At 40.5% G+C, this 18,994-nt stretch overlaps 2 protein-coding genes across 3 annotated transcripts in view; one reads left to right on the top strand and one right to left on the bottom strand.

Moving 5' to 3' along the window:
- Positions 1–2,397, top strand: part of smim7 (small integral membrane protein 7) — a 43,120-nt gene extending 40,723 nt beyond the window's left edge. The window contains exon 5 of the mRNA XM_072244444.1: positions 1,632–2,397. Coding sequence (XP_072100545.1) covers positions 1,632–1,647 — 16 coding nt within the window. The 3' untranslated portion in view covers positions 1,648–2,397. The remainder of the gene's footprint in view (positions 1–1,631) is intronic.
- The window catches only part of tmem38a (transmembrane protein 38A), a 122,264-nt gene that overhangs the window by 99,247 nt on the left and 4,023 nt on the right, over positions 1–18,994 (bottom strand). The gene's annotated exons all lie outside the window — the stretch shown is intronic.

The raw sequence follows: 18,994 nt of genomic DNA, 5'->3' as shown, positions 1-18,994 counted from the left end.
CAGTAAGACCTTGTTTCATCTTATCTAGATTACCAAATAAAATTGAGTAATTGGTTAAGCTTTGCAACCTATCAAAATTTTAGTTCCAACCTGTCAAAATTTTAGTTTTAAAACTCTATTCAAGTCCAACAGGATATGTGCCAAATCACTGGGTGTCTGTGGTAAGTTACCAATCCTGATTTACTAATCTCTGATGGGAAAGCTTTGTACAGACTTGCATCTCTAGTACTGTGCCTTCAGCTAGCCCAACCCTGATATCTGGAACTCCCTCTAAAACAGTTATGGTACACTTAATATCCTGTCTGCCAGTCTTTCAGTTACCTGTCCTAACATCATCTTGCATGATTCATGTTGTACTTTGATTGATACAGTACAAATAAGTTGATGCTGTAGTTTACAGATATACAATGCTTAAGTCCATAAACCATGTGCTCCCAGTCTACATTCCTAACTCTTAATGACCAGCATGAAACAAAACAACCTTAGCCTAGCATCTTATTAGCAGCAGCTCAGCCAGGGCTCAGTGTATCTAGAAGGAGAGTCTGGGACTACATCTCATCCATGACCAGTAAAAGATTAAATGTCATAAGTTTAACTTTTTTCAGTCCAGGTAGAACACAGAAACATGAGGAGTGTGAGTCAAATACTTTTGAATTACCTATCCTGTGTAGTTTTCCCCAGGATAAGGGAGCCAAAGCAAGGTGGTGTAAACTTAGGATGAGAGGGATAAGATTTAAAAGGAACCTGACAAGAGACCTTTTTCATGCAGGTGCTGAGTATATGGAATGAGCTACCAGAGGAGGTGGTTGAGGCAGGTATAATAGTATTGAGAACATCCAGCATTTAGATACCTCTCATTTCTTTGGGCTACAGTATTGAACTAATTGCAGTGGTTTAATGCAGCTCAGTGGCTTGCTGACAACTTTCAGCTGTTAAGATCAAACCAGATGGTGTGGAGAGCAATCACATAGAGGTGAGATTGGGTAATGGTGACAACTTTGCTTCAGGTTTCCCGAACTCTTCTTTGAAGTCATGAAGAGGGTGGGTGGGAGTTATAACTTTGAGATGGTCTTCATTCAACATCAACCTAGATTCTGACTGAGTTAATTGTAACCACAGTGATTGGAGAACTAGAATAAAATCTGATGGAGTTACCAGTGTACTTCAGAGTTGACAGCCACCATTCACACCGTTTCAGTGCAATGCTAAGGAGATCATGGTTTAAGTCAGTCACTGAACTGAAGATTCATCTTCCTTCTTGGGTGGACATAAAAGATTGTCTGGCTCTGCTCAGAATAGAGAATGGGAATTCAGTATCTCATAATAACCGCAGTCCTAGTAATCTCGGAACAAAGCCAACATTAAATAGATTTTCAGTCATTCATCATGGTTGGTTGTGGCATCTTGTTTTATGCTGGATAATTGCTATATTTACCAATACTGAGAACATAAATGTGACTTGTGAATTTGAGCTTTCATGAGAATATAAAATGAAAGTTATACACATTCTTTGCCTTATCACCAGGGCACTTTATAGCTCTGTAAGTAGCTGTGTAAAAACTAGCTGCTTTAAAAGGAATTAATTTTGTCAATAAGATAGTTGATCAAGTTATTCCTTTGTTTCCTTCCAGGCTCTTTGGATCTTGAAATTTATTAATGCTGTGGAAAGAAGCAATCCTGGGACCTTCTGTATTTGGATACTTTGTCATTTCTCTACTTCATAAATTATAATTTTTACACTAGATCAACCCTGAGGTTCTGGCATGTTTTACAGTTACACAATCCCAAGGTCAGTTCTGCAACAGAAACCAGTTTGATGTTATCAACCATAAGGTATATCTATCCAGAGTTTTCCCACCTTCCTTAGACAGGTCACGTGTTCAGGAAATTCCCAGACACTTTAACACTGCAGAGTTGAAAGTGTAGATTACTGCATCATATTCACATTGTGTTCTTTTGGGTTTATGCCAGAGACAAACTGATGCAGGTCTAAAATGTCAGCCTTGACACATTGGAAATTTTCCAGAAGAAGTAGTATTTTTAATATTAAAATTTTACTTAATGGATAAAAGATTGCCCCTTGCTATTTTTTTTCAGAAATGAATTTTAAAAATGGTATTGTTAGGATTGAACATTTTATGCAGTTAACTAGTACTAACAATTCAAGCTGATATCCAACTGGACTTCACATGGGCTGTATACAAGCATAAGTCAACCAGCGTGGAAAGTTCTGTACCTACCAGTATCAATGACTTTATATGGTTCAGAAATAACAGCTGACCCACAGGTCTTTGTAAATGCTGGAGATGATGAGATTTTTCTCTTTTTACACAATGTTAAATCTATGCTCATCTGTAATTTGCACATAAAATAAATCCTTTCTCAGTTCCATATTTAGTCCAATTGTTTATGACATTCTGTGCAATGAGAACAAAAAGGAAAAATGACACATGATTGATGAAAGTGAATAATAATATTGAATTCATGCTAAGTAAATGTTAGCTTGATTTTGAAATTAATTCTATTCTGTTAATCTACTTCACACAAATTCTAATCATGATTGACTGCCCTTTGTACATTTTCTCAAGGGTATTATATAACCAAAGTGGGACAGTACTGCATGCAGGATTTCCAATTGCAGCTGCTAGTTTGCAGTCAGAACTTGTCCTGTATTTTTTTTCCCCTTGTAACTTGTTTTTAAACAAGTTAGCCAAATGAGCACATTTGTGAGATGTAGATTCATTGTGATCAAAATTGTCACCACTTACTGCATGATTTGTCTCAAATTATTGATTATGTTAAAAATTTGTATCCCATTTAGCACAGTTGCAGTTTGGCATATGTGATGTTGTATGCATTATCGAATCATGGCTGAAAGAAGATTTTAGCTATGAGGTTAATGTCCAAGGGTACACTTTGTATCAGAAGGACAGGCAAGAAGGCAAAGGGGAAGTGTTGCTCCGAATGAAATCAAATCATTAGAAAGAGGTGATTATAGGGTCAGAAGGTGTTGAATCATTGTGAACAGAGCTAAGGAACTGTAGGGGTAAAAAGACCCCCAAACAGTAATAAGGATGTGATCTACCCATTACAACAGGTGATAGAAAATACAGTGTTACAATAAACATGGGGGATTTCAATATGCGGGTAGATTGGGAAAATCAGGTTGGTGCTGGATTCCAAGGGGGGCATTTCTAGAATGCCTATGAGTTGGCTTTTTAGAGCAGCTTGTGGTTGAGCCCACCAGGGGATCAGCTATTCTGGATTGGGTGTTGTGCAATAAACTAGAATTGATTAGAGCTTAAAAACAAAAAAAACCCTTAGGTGAAAGTGACCATAATATGATTGAATTCACCCTGAAATTTGAGAAGGAGAAGCTAAAGTCAGGTGTACCAGTATTACAGTGGAATAAGATGGAATTATTGAGGTATGAGAGAGGAGTTGGCCAGAATGGATTGGAAAAGAACACTGGCAGGGATGATGGCAGAGCAGCAATGGCTGGAATTTCTGGAAGCAATTTGGAAGGCACAAGATACATACATCCCAAAAAAAAAGTATTCTTGAGGCAGGATGAAACAATTGTGGCTGACAAGAAGTCAACACCAAAGAGATGGTATATAATAGAGCAAAAATTAGTTGGAAATTAGAGGAATGGGAAGATTTAACAATCAACAGAGGGCAACTAAAAAAGTAATTATGAAGGTAAAGATGGAATACGAAGGTAAGCTAGTCAGTAATATTAAAGAGGATTTCAAAAGTTTAATCAAATACATAAAGTGTAAAAGAGGCGAGAGTAGATATCAGACTTTTGGAAAATAATGGAGTAGTAATAGGGGACAAGAAAATGGCGTACATATTTTATAAGTACTTTGCATCAGTCTTCACTGTGGAAGACGCTAGCAATATGGCAGAAGTTCCAGGTGTCAGGGTAATGAAGTGTGTGAAGTTACCATTACCGAAGAGAAGATTTTTGGGAAACTGAAAGGGCTGAAGGTAGACAGGTCACCTGGACCAGATGGTGTACACCCCAGGGTTTTGAAAGATCTGGCTGAAGAGACTGGGAAGGCATTAGTAATGATCTTTCAAGAAACTCAAGATTCCAGAATGGTTCTGGAAGATTGGAAAATTGCAAATTTACTCCACTCTTCAAGTAGGGGAGAGGCAGAAGAAAGAAAACTTATAGGCCAGTTAGTCTGACCTCAGTTGCTGGGAAGATATTGGAGTCGATTATTAAGGATGAGGTAGCAGGGTACTTGGAGGCACATGATAAAATAGGCGATAGTCAGCCTGGTTTCCTCAAGGGGAAATCTTGCCTGACAAATCTGTTGGAATTCTTTGAAGACATAACAAGCAGGATAGACTATGGAGAATTAGTTGATGTTGTGCACTTGGATTTTCAGATGGCCTTTGACAAGGTGCCACAGATGAGGCTGCTTAACAAGCTATGAACCCATGGTATTACAGGACAGATTCCAGCACGGATAAAGCAATGGCTAATTGGCAGGAGGCAGAGTGGGAATAAAGGGAGCCTGTTATTGTTGGCTGCTGGTGACCAGTGTTCCATAGGGGTCTCTGTTGGGACCAATTCTTTTTACGTTATATACCAATGTTTTGGATGATGGAACTGATGGCTTTATTGCAATCTTTGCAGACAATATGAAGATGGGTGGAGGGGCAGGTATTTTTGAGGAAATCGGCTACAGAAGGACTCAAACAGATAAGGAGAATGGGCAAAGAAGTGGCAGGTAGAATGCAGTGTTGGGAAGTGTATGGTCATGTACATTGGAAGAAGAAATGAAAGGGTTGACTATTTTCTAAATGGAGAGAATGGACAAAAAACTGAGGCGCAGAGGGACTTGGGAGTCCTTGTGCAGGATTCCCTAAAGGTTGATTCACAGGTTGAGTCTATGGTGAGGAAGACAATTACAATGTTAGCATTAATTTCAAGACAACTAGAATATAAAAGCAAGGACGTAATGTTGAAACTTTATAAAGCACTGGTGAGATCTCACTTGGAGAATTGTGAGCAGGTTTAGGTCATTTATCTTAGAAAGGATGTGCTGAAACTGGACAGGATTCAAAGGAAGGTCACGAAAATAATTCCAGAATTGAATGTCATAGTGTTTGATGGCTCTGGGCCTATATTCACTGCAATTCAGAAAAATGAAGGGTGACCTAATTGAAACAAATTGAATGGTGAAAGGCCTTGTAGAGAGGATGTTTCCTATGGTAGGAGAGTCTAAGCTTCATAATAGAGGGGCGTCCTCTTCGAACAGAGCCGAGGAGGAATTCCTTCAACCAGAGAGTGGTGAATCTGGAACTATTTGTCACAGGCAGCTGGGGAGGCCAAGTTTTTATGTATATTAAGGCAGAAGTTGATAGATTCTTGATTGGTAGGGAGATACATGGAGAAGGCAGGAAATTGGAGCAGAGAAGAAAATTGGATCATTCACGATGAAATGACAGAGCAGATTCAAATAGGCCAAATGGCCTAATTCTGCTCCTATACCTTATGATCAACATTACCATGTGCTGGAACGACAGCACTATATTGGTGCCCAGTGATAATATTTGACCATTAAGTATTGGATGTCTATGCTCATTACTAGAGGCGCAGCATCTAGAGGAAAAACATCCTTTTGTATTTCCTCTAAGCAGCTGCCATTGACAGTTATTGTTCTAATGCTTTTTTGTTGTGGAGATGACAAGTATATGAATGCAGAGACAAATAAGTACTTCAAGTATGGGTGTGAAATTGTTAACGTCTATAGTGAGCATAGATTGTAACATCGCAAACTATTGTTGTAATGTGGTGACAATAACCCTTCTATGCAGCCTGATTCATTGATTTCTTATGAATTTGTAAATAATATGTTGATGATTGGGCTTTTGGCTCTGATACTTTTTTATCACACCATCAATGTGTCAAAATCTGGTGTCTGTTCACAAAAATAACTATACACTGAAGCACTTCACTGAAGCATTTATGTGCTTTGTCTTTGGATGCAGTGAAATGTATAAACATTTTTTGTTTCTAAAGTATCTGTGACTAGCTCTCTTTTTCAACTTGTCTATGTTGATGAATTAAATCTATCACGTATTAACTTCAAGACATGTTTTGTACAAAGGGTAAAGAGTAAAATGGAACAATCAATAAAACTCCATTAATCTGGCATGCTCGGGACTGTGTTGGATAAGCAAAATTTTCTGGCTATTTTATCTTATCAGATACAGCACGGAACATGCCCTTCCAGCCCAACGAGCCACACTGCCCAAAAACTGATCTATTTAACCCTAGCCTAATCACAGTACAATTTGCAATGACTAATTAACCTGCTAACTGGTATGTCTTTAGAATGTGGACACCTACATGGGGAGAACATATAAACTTCCTTACAGAGGACACTAGAATTGAACTCCAATGCCCTGAGCTAACTGCTATGCTACTAATGTGCTTAATATACCAACAGACTTTTAATTCCTGTTTTTCCAGAAGTTACATAGTAAAATAATAAATTCAACATTGAATCTACTATGTTTCAAAGAGCACAGGAAATAAGGAAGCATGGGGAACATAGCTAGGAGTTTAAAGAAAGCATGGGAACCAATGCCCTGGTATGTGAAAGGAGCACAGGTTTAGTGCAGTTGGAACTTAAGCCATCATGCTTTGTTTTGAAACTGAGCTCACCACGTAACAGTCCACGCAGCACTGTTTCCTAATCCGTAGATGTATACTACTTGCTTTCTTACTTTTTTCTGCCCTTCCAATGCATCTCATTTCTATCCAGTCTCTGCTCACAGGTGAAACGTTCTATCAGAGGCAGCATTCTGCTCCATCTTCTCTGCACCCTCTAGCACAATTGTATCCTTTCTATAGTGTGGCAACCAGCACAGCACACAATATTTTTTAAGCTGTGAGCTAACAATGTTTTTCTTTACATTGTACCACGACTTCCCTGTTTTATATTCTAAGCCCTGGCTAACTGAAGTAATCATCCAACATTCCCTTTTCATCACTCTATCTATACTGCTACTTTCGGGGATCTTTGAACTTGTATTTCCTGGGAATCTACCATTCATACACTGTATCTATTAGGCTGTAGAAGATGCAGACCCCATTAAAATTGCATCTGTTAGTGCTGTGTCAATTTACCAGCGAATCAATAACATTCTGTAGCCTAAGATTGCACTCCTATCAAAACTTCGCCTTTTTTTTCTGGGAACTTACTAATCATAGCTGCACATTTAAGACATTAATACACACAACAATAAGGGTACCAACACTTGATACCTGTGATACATTGTTTGTCATAAGCTTCCACTATAAAAGCAACACTCCACCATCACCCTCTGTCTCATGCCCTGGTTAATTGTGGATCCCCTGACCTCTAACCTTTTGGATCAGCCTTCCATGTGAGGCCTTGTTAAATGCCTCACTGAAATCTATGTAAACCAATCAATTATACTACCCTCATCAATATAGTTAGTCACATCTCCAAAAAAAATTGATTATAGTTGTCAGAAAAGATCTACTACTAACATACCAAAAAATCAATGCTGACTATCCTTGATCATCACTGCCTTTTCAAGTTGAATTACAGCAGTGTAAGGAAACCGATTGAGGAGATACTGAGAGAAAAAAAAATACAATTATCTTCATTTTTGTAGAGCTGTTAGGGATAGTGATGGTAAAGAGCACAGAGAGGGGAATAGTCGATGTTTCGGGCCAAGACCCTTCGTCAGGACCCTTCAGTTAGTCCTGACGAAGGGTCTCAGCCTGAAACGTCGACTGTACCTCTTCCTAGAGATGCTGCCTGGCCTGCTGCGTTCACCAGCAACTTTGATGTGTGTTGCTTGAATTTCCAGCATCTGCAGAATTCCTCGTGTTTACAGAGAGGGGAATTATTAGCAACCTTATTGTCAAGTCAAGTGAAGTTTGTTGTCATTTAACTATTTACATGTATTGTTACGTAACCGGCAACAATGAATATCAATCGAGACAGGTTATATAAAAATAACCAAACATTTATTAAACACAGATAAACAATAAGGAAAAAACAAATGAAAACTTCAACCGGAAGTTAACCGTTAACAGTTCATTGGCTATATTTAAGAGGGAATTAGATATGGCCCTTGTGGCTAAAGGGATCGGGGGTATGGGGGGGGGGAAGGCTGGTACAGTGTTCTGAGTTGGATGATCAGCCATGATCATACTGAATGGCGGTGCAGGCTCGAAGGGCCGAATGGCCTACTCCTGCACCTATTTTCTATGTTTCTATGCAGCCGTTCCACAAATCGTCACTCGGCACTGGTTCTTAAAGCGTTAAATGCGATATAGTTCTTAAAATAGTAAATTCAAAAGTTCAACAGATTTATATGTTCAATTGGGAGAGACTTCTCTGGAGAAGGATTTCTTCATAGACGCGACTTTCCTGCCGGTTCTATCCAAAGGATTCACGATGCAGTAAATAAACGGTTTAAAACAACTGACCTTAATTTCTTTTAGAGAGAGCAAACCTTTGCATGAACTCTTTGCTCTTTTGGCAAGAGTTATCTCGATGCAGGTCGCTACTCCTTCAACAAAGACTCAATAAGGTCGATCCTTTATTAAACTGCCGACCGATCCTGACTCCTCTTAATCCTTCGGTTCTGTACTTCGATAAAGTCTTCACTCTCCCTTCTACTGCAGGAATAGGGTAAATCAGCACATCTAGCCAAAAATTTCCAGTCCAATAATATTGTATCTTGCAACAGAATGCACAACCTTTTCAAAAACGAAACTGTGTCACAAAAAGAAATGCAACAGAAACGGAGACACAGCACATTCTATCTGGAAATCTACAAACTAAAAACTAACTGCATCATCTGGGGTCTACCCTTATATACCCATGATGCACATGTCATCACGTGACCTCACATTGGCGGGAAAATTACATCAGGTGACCGCCAAAAGACCATTACATCATTCTCACAAAAAAAAACACATCTCCTTAAGGCATGTAACAGTATATAACATATATAATGTATATAGAAACGAGATGTTTCTTCGAACTAGGGTCTAAAACACATAATGCAGAAAAACTTACGAAGGCAAGGATAAAATCTACAGATGAATCACACATAAATAACAAGCTGGTGCATTAATATTAAATATTGTAAGGAGTGGAACAAATTAACCAGAGACATACCGACTATGATGCAGCTGGGAGTTCAGAAGCCTAATGGCCTGCGAGAAGAAACTACTTCTCATCCTGACTGTTCTTGTTTTCAATGCATCTGAGTCTACTGCCTGATGGTAGAAAGTCAGAGGACGCTGGATGGATAGTTGGGATCCTAGGGCCCTGTGTATGCAGCACTCCTGATAAATATCCCCAGTGGATGGTAGGGAGACCCCATGATCCTCTTAGCTGTTCTCACAGTCCTTTGTAGGACTTCAGGTCCGATACCCGACTGCTTCCACACTAGATGGAGATGCAATTTTCAGTATACTCCCAATGGCGCTCCTGTAAAACGCAGTTAAGATGGGGGGCTGTGAGCCTTGCTTGACTCAATCTTCATAGGAAGTGGAGGGGCTGCTGCACCTTCTTGTTCAGGGAGCTGATATTAAGGGACCAGGTGAGATCATGTGATGTGATCTCCCAGGAACTTGGTGCATTTAATTTTCTCTACAGAGGACCCAGGTATTCGCAGAGGGGGATGGTTTGTTTGCACCTTCCTGAAGTCCATAATTTCTTTTGTCTTCTCCACATCCAGGTTCAGGTTGTTCTTCTCACACCAATCCACCAGCCTCTCCACTTCCTCTCTATACTCTGTCTCATCATTGTTCTTGACAAGGCCAACCACTGTTGTCTCATCTGCAAACTTGATGACATGGTTTGAGTTGGATCCTGTGACATAGTCATGCATTAGCAGAGCAAACAGCAGCAGACTGAGCACACAGCCTTGGGGAGCGCTAGAGCTCAGTGTAATGGGACAGGAGATGTTGCTGCCCACATGGACTGACTGTGGCCTTTCTGTTAAGAAGTCCAGCATTCAATTGCTGAGGGAGGTGGGCAATATACAGCATGAGGAATTGTAATTGCTGAAATGGAAACTAGAGTTTACTGCTGCTAAAGCTTGGATCAAACATTTGAATTATTTGAAAAATAAAGATAACTTCAACAAATGGTGCTCAGTTTGCTAACTTTGTATTTGATCTTTGAAAAAAAAGTCATGGTAACAAATTGCAGATAATAGAAATCTGAAATAAAAACAGAAAATACTTAAACTTGGTTGGTTAGGCAAGTTTAATATATAAAACACATTTTTACCTCCCCACCCCCACACTCTGTCTGATTTCATTGTCCATTACACCCTACCCACTAATATCCATTCTGGCACTTACCCCTGTAAACAGAAGAACTACACCTGCCCATTCACCTCCTTCCTCACCTCTATTCAGGGCCTCAAATAGCTCTTCCAGGTGAGGCAACACTTCACCTGCGAATCTGTTGGGATTATCTATAGTATCCGGTGCTCCCCCTCTACACTGGTGAGACCCAACGTAGATAGGTGGGCCACTTTGTCAAGAACCTTTGCTCCATCCACAAAAAGCAGAATTTCCTATTTGTCAACCACTTAATTCCAGTCCCCATTCAGACATGTCGGTACATGGCCCCCTCTGCTGCACAATGGGATCATTCTCAGGTTGGAGGAGCAACACCTCATATCCCATTTGGTTAGCCTCCAACCTGATGGCATGAACATCGATTTCTCTAACTTTTGGTACTATTCCCCCTCCCCTCTTCTTCCATTACCCATTCTGGCTTCCCTTCCACCTCTCCTCACCTGCCTATCACTTCCTGCTTGGTGCCCCTCCTCGCTCCTCATCTCCTATCAGATTCCTTCTTCTCCAGTCCTTTACCTTTTCTAATTACCACCTCTTTGCATCTTACTTCCTCTCTTTTTGTTAGTAATGCTGATGAAGGTTAGTCTATGGATGCTAACTGACCTGGCCAAGATGTGAATGACAAACAAGTCTCAGATACCATAAGTGTCAAGTCAAAAAGATCATGTGTATGTATTATTCTCCAACTTTTGTAGAGGAATGTTCCCTTTCTCTGTCTCAATGGCTATCACTCTGTATCATTTATTCATTCAGCATGTTGGCTTTTCTGATTTGTTGCCCATTTCCAATTATCCTCAAAGATAGTGGTGAGCCACCACCTTGAATCACCAAAGTTCTTCTCATTAAAATACCACAGTACCGTTGGTAAGGGAGCTCCAGGATTTTGATTTTGCAGGTCGGGATGGTAACTAACATGGAGGAGAATGTGCAGTTAGTGGTGTTCTCATGTATTTGCTGTTATAGAATGTAGCATATTATAGCAATCTAATTCTTCTTTCTTCCCCTTTTTCTATCATCCATGTACCATTCTAAGAGTTCTTTAAATTCACCTATGGTATCTGCCTCTACCAACAACCCTAGCAGGGCATTCCACTTATCTCTGACATTACCCCATACCTTTCTCCAATTACCTTAAAATTATGCCCCCTTTTACTAGCCATTTCTGCTCTGCGAAAGTCTCTAGTCTGCTCGATCTATGCCTCTTATAATCTTGACACCTACATCAAGTCACCCCTCATCCTACTTCACTGCAGAGAGAAAAGCCTTAGCTTGCTCAACCTACCATATAAGGCATGTTCTTTAATCCAGGCAGCATTGTGGTAAATTTCCTCTGTACCCTCCCTAAAGCTTCCACACTCTTCTTATAATGAGGCAACCAGAACTGAAAAAATATTCCAAATGTGGTCTCACCAAGGTTTTATAGAGTTCCAGCATTACCTTACGGCTTTTGAACACAATGCCCTGACTAATGAAGGCCAATACACCACAAGTCTTTTTAACAGTCCTATCAACCTGTGTGGCAACTTTGAGGGATCTATGGATATGGACCCCAGTATCTCTCTGTTCCTCCACTCAGCCAAGAATCCTGCCATTCCCCCTGTATTCTGCTTTCAAAATTGGCCTTCCAAAGTGGTCCCGCATGGGAGGTTAATTAGGAAGATTCAGTCGCTAGGTATACATGGAGAGGTAGTAAATTGGATTAGACATTGGCTCAATGGAAGAAGCCAGAGAGTGGTAGTGGAGGATTGCTTCTCTGAGTGGAGGCCTGTGACTAATGGTGTGCCACAGGGATCAGTGCTGGGTCCATTGTTATTTGTCATCTATATCAACGATCTGGATGATAATGTGGTAAATTGGATCAGCAAATTTGCTGATGATACAAAGATTGGAGGTGTAGTGGACAGTGAGGAAGGTTTTCAAAGCTTGCAGAGAGATTTGGACCAGCTGGAAAAATGGCAGATGGAGTTTAAGGTGTGAGGTATTGCACTTTGGAAGGACTAGCCAAGGTAGAACATACAGGGTAAATGGTAAGGCACTGAGGAGTGCAGTAGAACAGAGGGATCTGGGAATACAGATACAAAATTCCCTAAAAGTGGTATCACAGGTAGCTAGGGTTGTAAAGAGAGCTTTTGGTACATTGGCCTTTATTAATCAAAGTATCAAGTATAAGAGTTGGAATGTTATGGTGAGGTTGTATAAGGCATTGGTGAGGCCGAATCTGGAGTATTGTGTTCAGTTTTGGTCACCAAATTACAGGAAGGATATTAATAAGGTTGAAAGAGTGCAGAGAAGGTTTATGAGGATGTTGCCGGGACTTGAGAAACTGAGTTACAGAGAAAGGTTGAATAGGTTAGGACTTTATTCCCTGGAGCGTAGAAGAATGAGGGGAGACTTGATAGAGGTATATAAAATTATGATGGGTACAGATAGAGTGAATGCAAGCTGGCTTTTTCCACTGAGGCTAGGGGAGGAAAAAAAACAGAGGACATGGGTTAAGGGTGAAGGGGGAAAAGTTTAAAGGGAACATTGGGGGGGGCTTCTTCACACAGAGAGTGATGGGAGTGTGGAATGAGCTGCCAGATGAAGTGGTAAATGCGGGCTCACTTTTAACATTTAAGAAAAACTTGGACAGGTACAAGAGGTGTATGGAGGGATATGGTCCAAGTGCAGGTCAGTGGGACTAGGCAGAAAAATGGTTTGGCACAGCCAAGAAGGGCCAAAAGGCCTGTTTCTGTGCTGTAATGTTCTATGGTTCTATGAATCTCTTCACACATTTCTGGATTGAATTCCATCTGCCACTTCTTAGACCAGTTCTGCGCTCTTGTCAATGTAACATTGTTACCTATGGTAACTCTCCACACTATTCACAACTCCACCAACCTCCAAGCATAAAACACTTCATCTGTGACCTACCCCTGCTTTATATGGGCAAGCTAATTCTAAATCCATAAAGCCAGGATTCCATGCCTTCTGACTTTCTGAATGAGCCTACATTGGAGAACCTTATTCAATGCCTTACTAAAACCCATATGCACCATATCCACTTCCCTATCTTCATCAATGTGCTTTGACAACATCCTCAAAGAATTCAATTAGACTCATGCGGCATGAACTGCCCGTCACAATGTCAAACTGATCAGGTATTCGCTTCTCCAAATGATTGTGAATCCTGTTTCTAAGATTCTTCTCCAATGATTTGCTCACCACTGAAGTAAGACTCACTGGTCTATAATTACCAAGGTTACCCCCACTCCCTTTGTTGAATAAAGGAATAACATTTGCCACCCGCCACACCCTCCAATCATTCCTCTTCTATCCCTGATTCATCCAGCCTTCTCTGTAGTCATACTCCTGTTCTTCACATATTTGTGTGCAGTTTTGGTCCCTTAATCTGAGGAAAGACATCCTTGCCATAGAGGGAGTACAAAGAAGGTTCACCAGATTGATTCCTGGGATGGCAGGACTTTCATATGATGAAAGACTGGATCGACTAGGCTTATACACTCTGGAATTTAGACGATTGAGGGGGATCTTATTGAAACATATAAAATTCTAATGGGATTGGACAGGCTAGATGTAGGAAGATTGTTCCTGATGTTGGGGAAGTCCAGAACGAGGGGTCACAGTTTGAGGATAAAGGGGAAGCCTTTTAGGACCGAGATGCGGAAAAACCTCTTCACACAGAGAGTGGTGAATCTGTGGAATTCTCTGCCACAGGAAATAGTTGAGGCCAGTTCATTGGCTATATTTAAGAGGGAGTTAGATATGGCCCTTGTGGCTAAAGGGATCAGGGGGTATGGAGAGAAGGCAGGTACAGGGTTCTGAGTTGGATGATCAGCCACGATCATACTGAATTTGCGAATGGTATGCTGGCATTTATAGCGAGAGGATTCGAGTACAGGAGCAGGGAGGTACTACTGCAGTTGTACAAGGCCTTGGTGAGACCACACCTGGAGTATTGTGTGCAGTTTTGGTCCCCTAATCTGAGGAAAGACATCCTTGCCATAGAGGGAGTACAAAGAAGGTTCACCAGATTGATTCCTGGGATGGCAGGACTTTCATATGAAGAAAGACTGGATGAACTGGGCTTGTACTCGTTGGAATTTAGAAGATTGAAGGGGGATCTGATTGAAACATATAAAATCCTAAAGGGATTGGACAGGCTAGATGCAGGAAGATTGTTCCCGATGTTGGGGAAGTCCAGAACGAGGGGCCACAGTTTGAGGATAAAGGGGAAGCCTTTTAGGACCGAGATTAGGAAAAACTTCTTCACACAGAAAGTGGTGAATCTGTGGAATTCTCTGCCACAGGAAATAGTTGAGGCCAGTTCATTGGCTATATTTAAGAGGGAGTTAGATATGGCCCTTGTGGCTACGGGGGTCAGGGGGTATGAAGGGAAAGCTGGGGTGGGGTTCTGAGTTGGATGATCAGCCATGATCATAATAAATGGCGGTGCAGGCTCGAAGGGCCGAATGGCCTACTCCTGCACCTATTTTCTATGTTTTCTATGTAGAATGCCTTGGGGTTTTCCTTAATCCTACTGTTCTTCAAGTTCAATGTTCAAAATAAATTTATTATCAAAGTATGTATATGTTACCATTGTGGAAATGTACTTGTAGTCACAAAATGGCATCTTGTCTGTAACAAAATGGAACTTGTATTATACTAGTCACAAACAAGAGAAAATGTGAGATGCTGGAAATCCAAGCAACACACAAAATGCTGGAGAAACTCAGCAAACCAGTCAGCATCGATGGAAAAGAGCAAACAGTCAACTATTTGAGCCACCCAATTTTAATTCCACTTCCCATTCCTGTTCCGACATGTCAGCCTATCACCTCTGCTGCCAAAATGAGGTCACACTCCGGTTGGAGGCGCAACACCTTATATTCCGTTTGGGTAACCTCCAACCTGATGGCATGAACATCGACTTCTCTAACTTCTGGCAATGCCCCCCCCCACTTCTCCTTCATCATTCCCCATTCTAATTTCCCTCTCTCACCTTATCACCTTACCTGCCAATCACTTCCCTCTGGCGTTCCTCTCCCCTGCCTTTCTTCCATGGCCTTCTGTCCTCTCCTATCAGATTCCCCCCTTCTCCAGTCCTTTATCTCTTTCACCAAACAACTCCTCAGCTCTTTATCTTAGCAATCCCCCCCTTTCCAGGTTCACCTTTCACCTTGTATTTCTTCCTCCCCTCCCCCAACCTCACTCTGACTTTTCATCTTTTTTCTCCAGTCCCGATGAAGGGACTTGGCCTGAAACTTTGATCGTTTACTCTTTTCCATAGATGTTGCCTCGCCTGCAGAGTTCCTCCAGCATTTTATGTGTGTTGCCTGTATTGTACCAGAGTGCAACATCATGCCAATGGATCTTGAGTATATGACAAATTGCAGATAGACAAGCGGATTTGGTTACTGGAAGAATAGCAAGTATACTAATTAAGCAGACTAACAGAATGCACCCTGTCCTTAATCTGGTGCAGGTAGATAACACTTGTGTATAAAGGAGTGACTAATGTTTTATTGGAGCTATCACCGGCTCTTGTGCGGTGATGGTCTTTCCTTGCAAGTAAATAAAAACGTTTATGATTGATCCACTCTGAGTTCATAGTTGTTTGTTATAAGACGTAGAGAAAGGTACTAGCCTCAGATTCATTTTCTTGCAAGCATTCACAGTAGAACAATATACAGTAGAACCAATGAAAAAATCTACGAAGACGGACAATCAATGTGCAAAAAAAATGGACAACTTTGCAAATACTAACTAACTAACTAACACTGAGTACGTAAGTTGCAGAGTCCTTGAAAGTAAGTCCACAGGTTGTTCCACAGTTCAGTTTATAGACAAGTGCAGTTATCTACAGTGGTTCAGGAGCCTGATGATTGAAGGGTAATAACTGTTCATGAACCTGCGGCATGGGACCCAAGGCTCCTCCTTCACGATGGCAGCAGTTAGAGGAGAGCATAGAGTGGACGATGGGGATCCTTGATGATAGATACTGCCTTTAACCACGATAACAATATTTGGACCAAATTTTCTGTTGCACTTTACCTTAATTGGAAATATATTGATTACTTAAATGTTAGCTATTGTTTGTTTGCTATCATCTCTTTTACTGAAGCTTCCTAGTACACCAGAGCTAACTTATGTCCCTTATCTTAATATTTTACATTATTCAAATTTAAGACTTTGATTTTTGATTGAAACAAATAAATTTCCATTCTACGGGGGATTCTAGTTAATTAGGACATCAGATAATCGGGGCAGCTGCTTATTTGGAACATAAACTAATTGAGAACTTAGCCGGATTCCCTTTATTTATTTGGGATACTACGCCACTTAATTGGAACAGGATACTCTTGCTGAACAGCTTCTAACTAGTGTCAGTCGTGTGCACTTGTGTGACTGTTAGACACTACACCATGCTTAGAGCGAACAGCCTTTAAATAGCAACAGTTGTGTGTGCTGATGTTTTGTTATCTATCTGGGCCAACGGATGCCAATTCAAAAAGCAACGAAGGCAGTCCACTATCTGCACTAGGTATCTGTACTGATTTTGCTCATTTACAGTCAATCAAATGAACACAGCAGTGTATACTGGGTGAATTCCTTCATCAATTACTATTAGGAAATAACGCAGTTATATAGTACCGTAGTAGTACTGGTGGTGCTCTAATTCGTCCTATATTTCATTTGAATACATAATTGGTTACTCAGTTAAATGGTAGTTTGTCTATTTTTTTATAAATACCGTTTTAACTATTTCCATGACACTTTGGCTAATTGGGCCAAAATGTACTGGCCCTGATGTGTCCAAATTAATCAAAATCCATTGCATATAGAAAATATTGTGAAAGTCAGATTTAACATCACTGGCATATGCCATGAAATTTGTTGCTTTGCAGCTGAAGTACATTGCAATACATAGTAATAAAAACTATAAATTACAATTAATATATAAACAATAAATGATGGCAGAGGGGAAGAAGCTGTTCCTGAAACCTTCATGCTCCTGTACCTCCTCCTCTTTGGCAACAATGAGAAGAGGGCAAGTCCTGGGTGATGGAAGTCCTTAATGATGCATCGCCTTTTGAAGGTGTCCTCGATGCTGGGGAGTTTTGTACCCATGATGGAGCTGGTTGAGCTTACAATTTTCCAAATCTTTTTTCTGATCCTGTGTAGTGGCCCCACCAAACCAGACAATAATGCAACCAATTAGTATGCTCTCCCTGGTACATATGTAGAAACTTGCAAGTGTCTTTTGGTGATATATCAATTCTTCTCAAACTCCTAATGAAATATAGTCACTGTCATGCCTTCTTTGTAATTACATCAATATGTTGGGCTCAAGATAGGTCTCAGAGATGTTAACATCCAGAACTTGAAACCGTTCACATTCTCCACTTCTGATCCCTTGATGAGGACTGGTGTGTATTTCTTTGATTTACCCTTCCTGAAGGCCACAATCAATTCCTTGGTCTTACTGACATTGAGTACAAGGTTGTTGCTACAACACCACTCAACCAGATCACATTACGTTCACTATTTACGCTCTTTAAATACCAAATCGTAGATTTCTCATTACAGAATGCGCTGTTAGGGGAAGTTGTTAAATGATTAAGGGGCATTTAGATAGACTCCTTATCAGGCAGAGAACTGAGGGTTAAGGACTGTGTGCAAGCAGATGGGAAAGTTAGGTTGGCATCATGATTGGGCAGACAAGGCAGGCCAAGAAGCCTGTTCCTGTGCCGTACAGTTCTATGTACTGATGCTAGAATCAAAGACAATTTTCTCTCTTGCACATCCATTAGGTTTCCATGGCTGCTTCCCAGCTCCATGCAAACTGAGTGTATAGCTAAATTTCTGAGCAAATGTAGTTCCTTGCAATCACCTTTATCTCATAGTTCTGTCTGCCGGTGGGATTCATCAGAATGTGTCTGGACATTCTTCAAAATGCCCCAGCAGTTCACAGCATTACACATCTTCTATGAAATCTCAGCAAATCTGAAGTCTGACGAATCAGTGGATTCATACATTATTCTTCAATCATTGCTGGTTTGCTCACAATGACCTTTGTTGATTTTATGATCATCGACAAATTAAAAACACATCTCTCTTCTAGGAAAATGTTCTTTTTGTTATTTGTCCTCCAGTTTCTTTACCCTATTCAAATTAATGTAATTAAGATCTTCTACAATTAATCTTTGTCAACATTGAGGTATCTCCCTACCAACCAATTTAATCCGTGTTTAATCTGTCTGTCTAGGTACCATATCCAACATGGACGTTGGTGACCATGGTTTTCCATATAGGTCTATCCCTCGTTCTTAGGATGACTTCCATTTTCTCGATATGTTGCCACCTGGCTGGGCTTTTGATGTACATAAGGCAAGGTCTTTCTCTAGGTTTGCTCTCCTCAATCTTTCCGGAGAGTACGAGTTTTTCTAGTTCATCTTTCCGTATGACGTGTCCTAGGAATCTGAATTGTCTTTCTCTTATTGTTGGAATGAGTGATCTAACTGCCTGGGCTCTTCTAACTTCTTCATTTGATGTGTGTGTGGTCCATGATATTTTTAACATTCTCCTGTAGAACCATAATTCAGC

Source organism: Mobula birostris, chromosome 26, assembly GCF_030028105.1.
Source record: "Mobula birostris isolate sMobBir1 chromosome 26, sMobBir1.hap1, whole genome shotgun sequence".
Lineage (NCBI taxonomy): Eukaryota > Metazoa > Chordata > Chondrichthyes > Myliobatiformes > Myliobatidae > Mobula > Mobula birostris.
The sequence above is the reverse complement of the archived record's forward strand: the minus strand, read 5'-3'. Positions and strand labels throughout refer to the sequence as shown.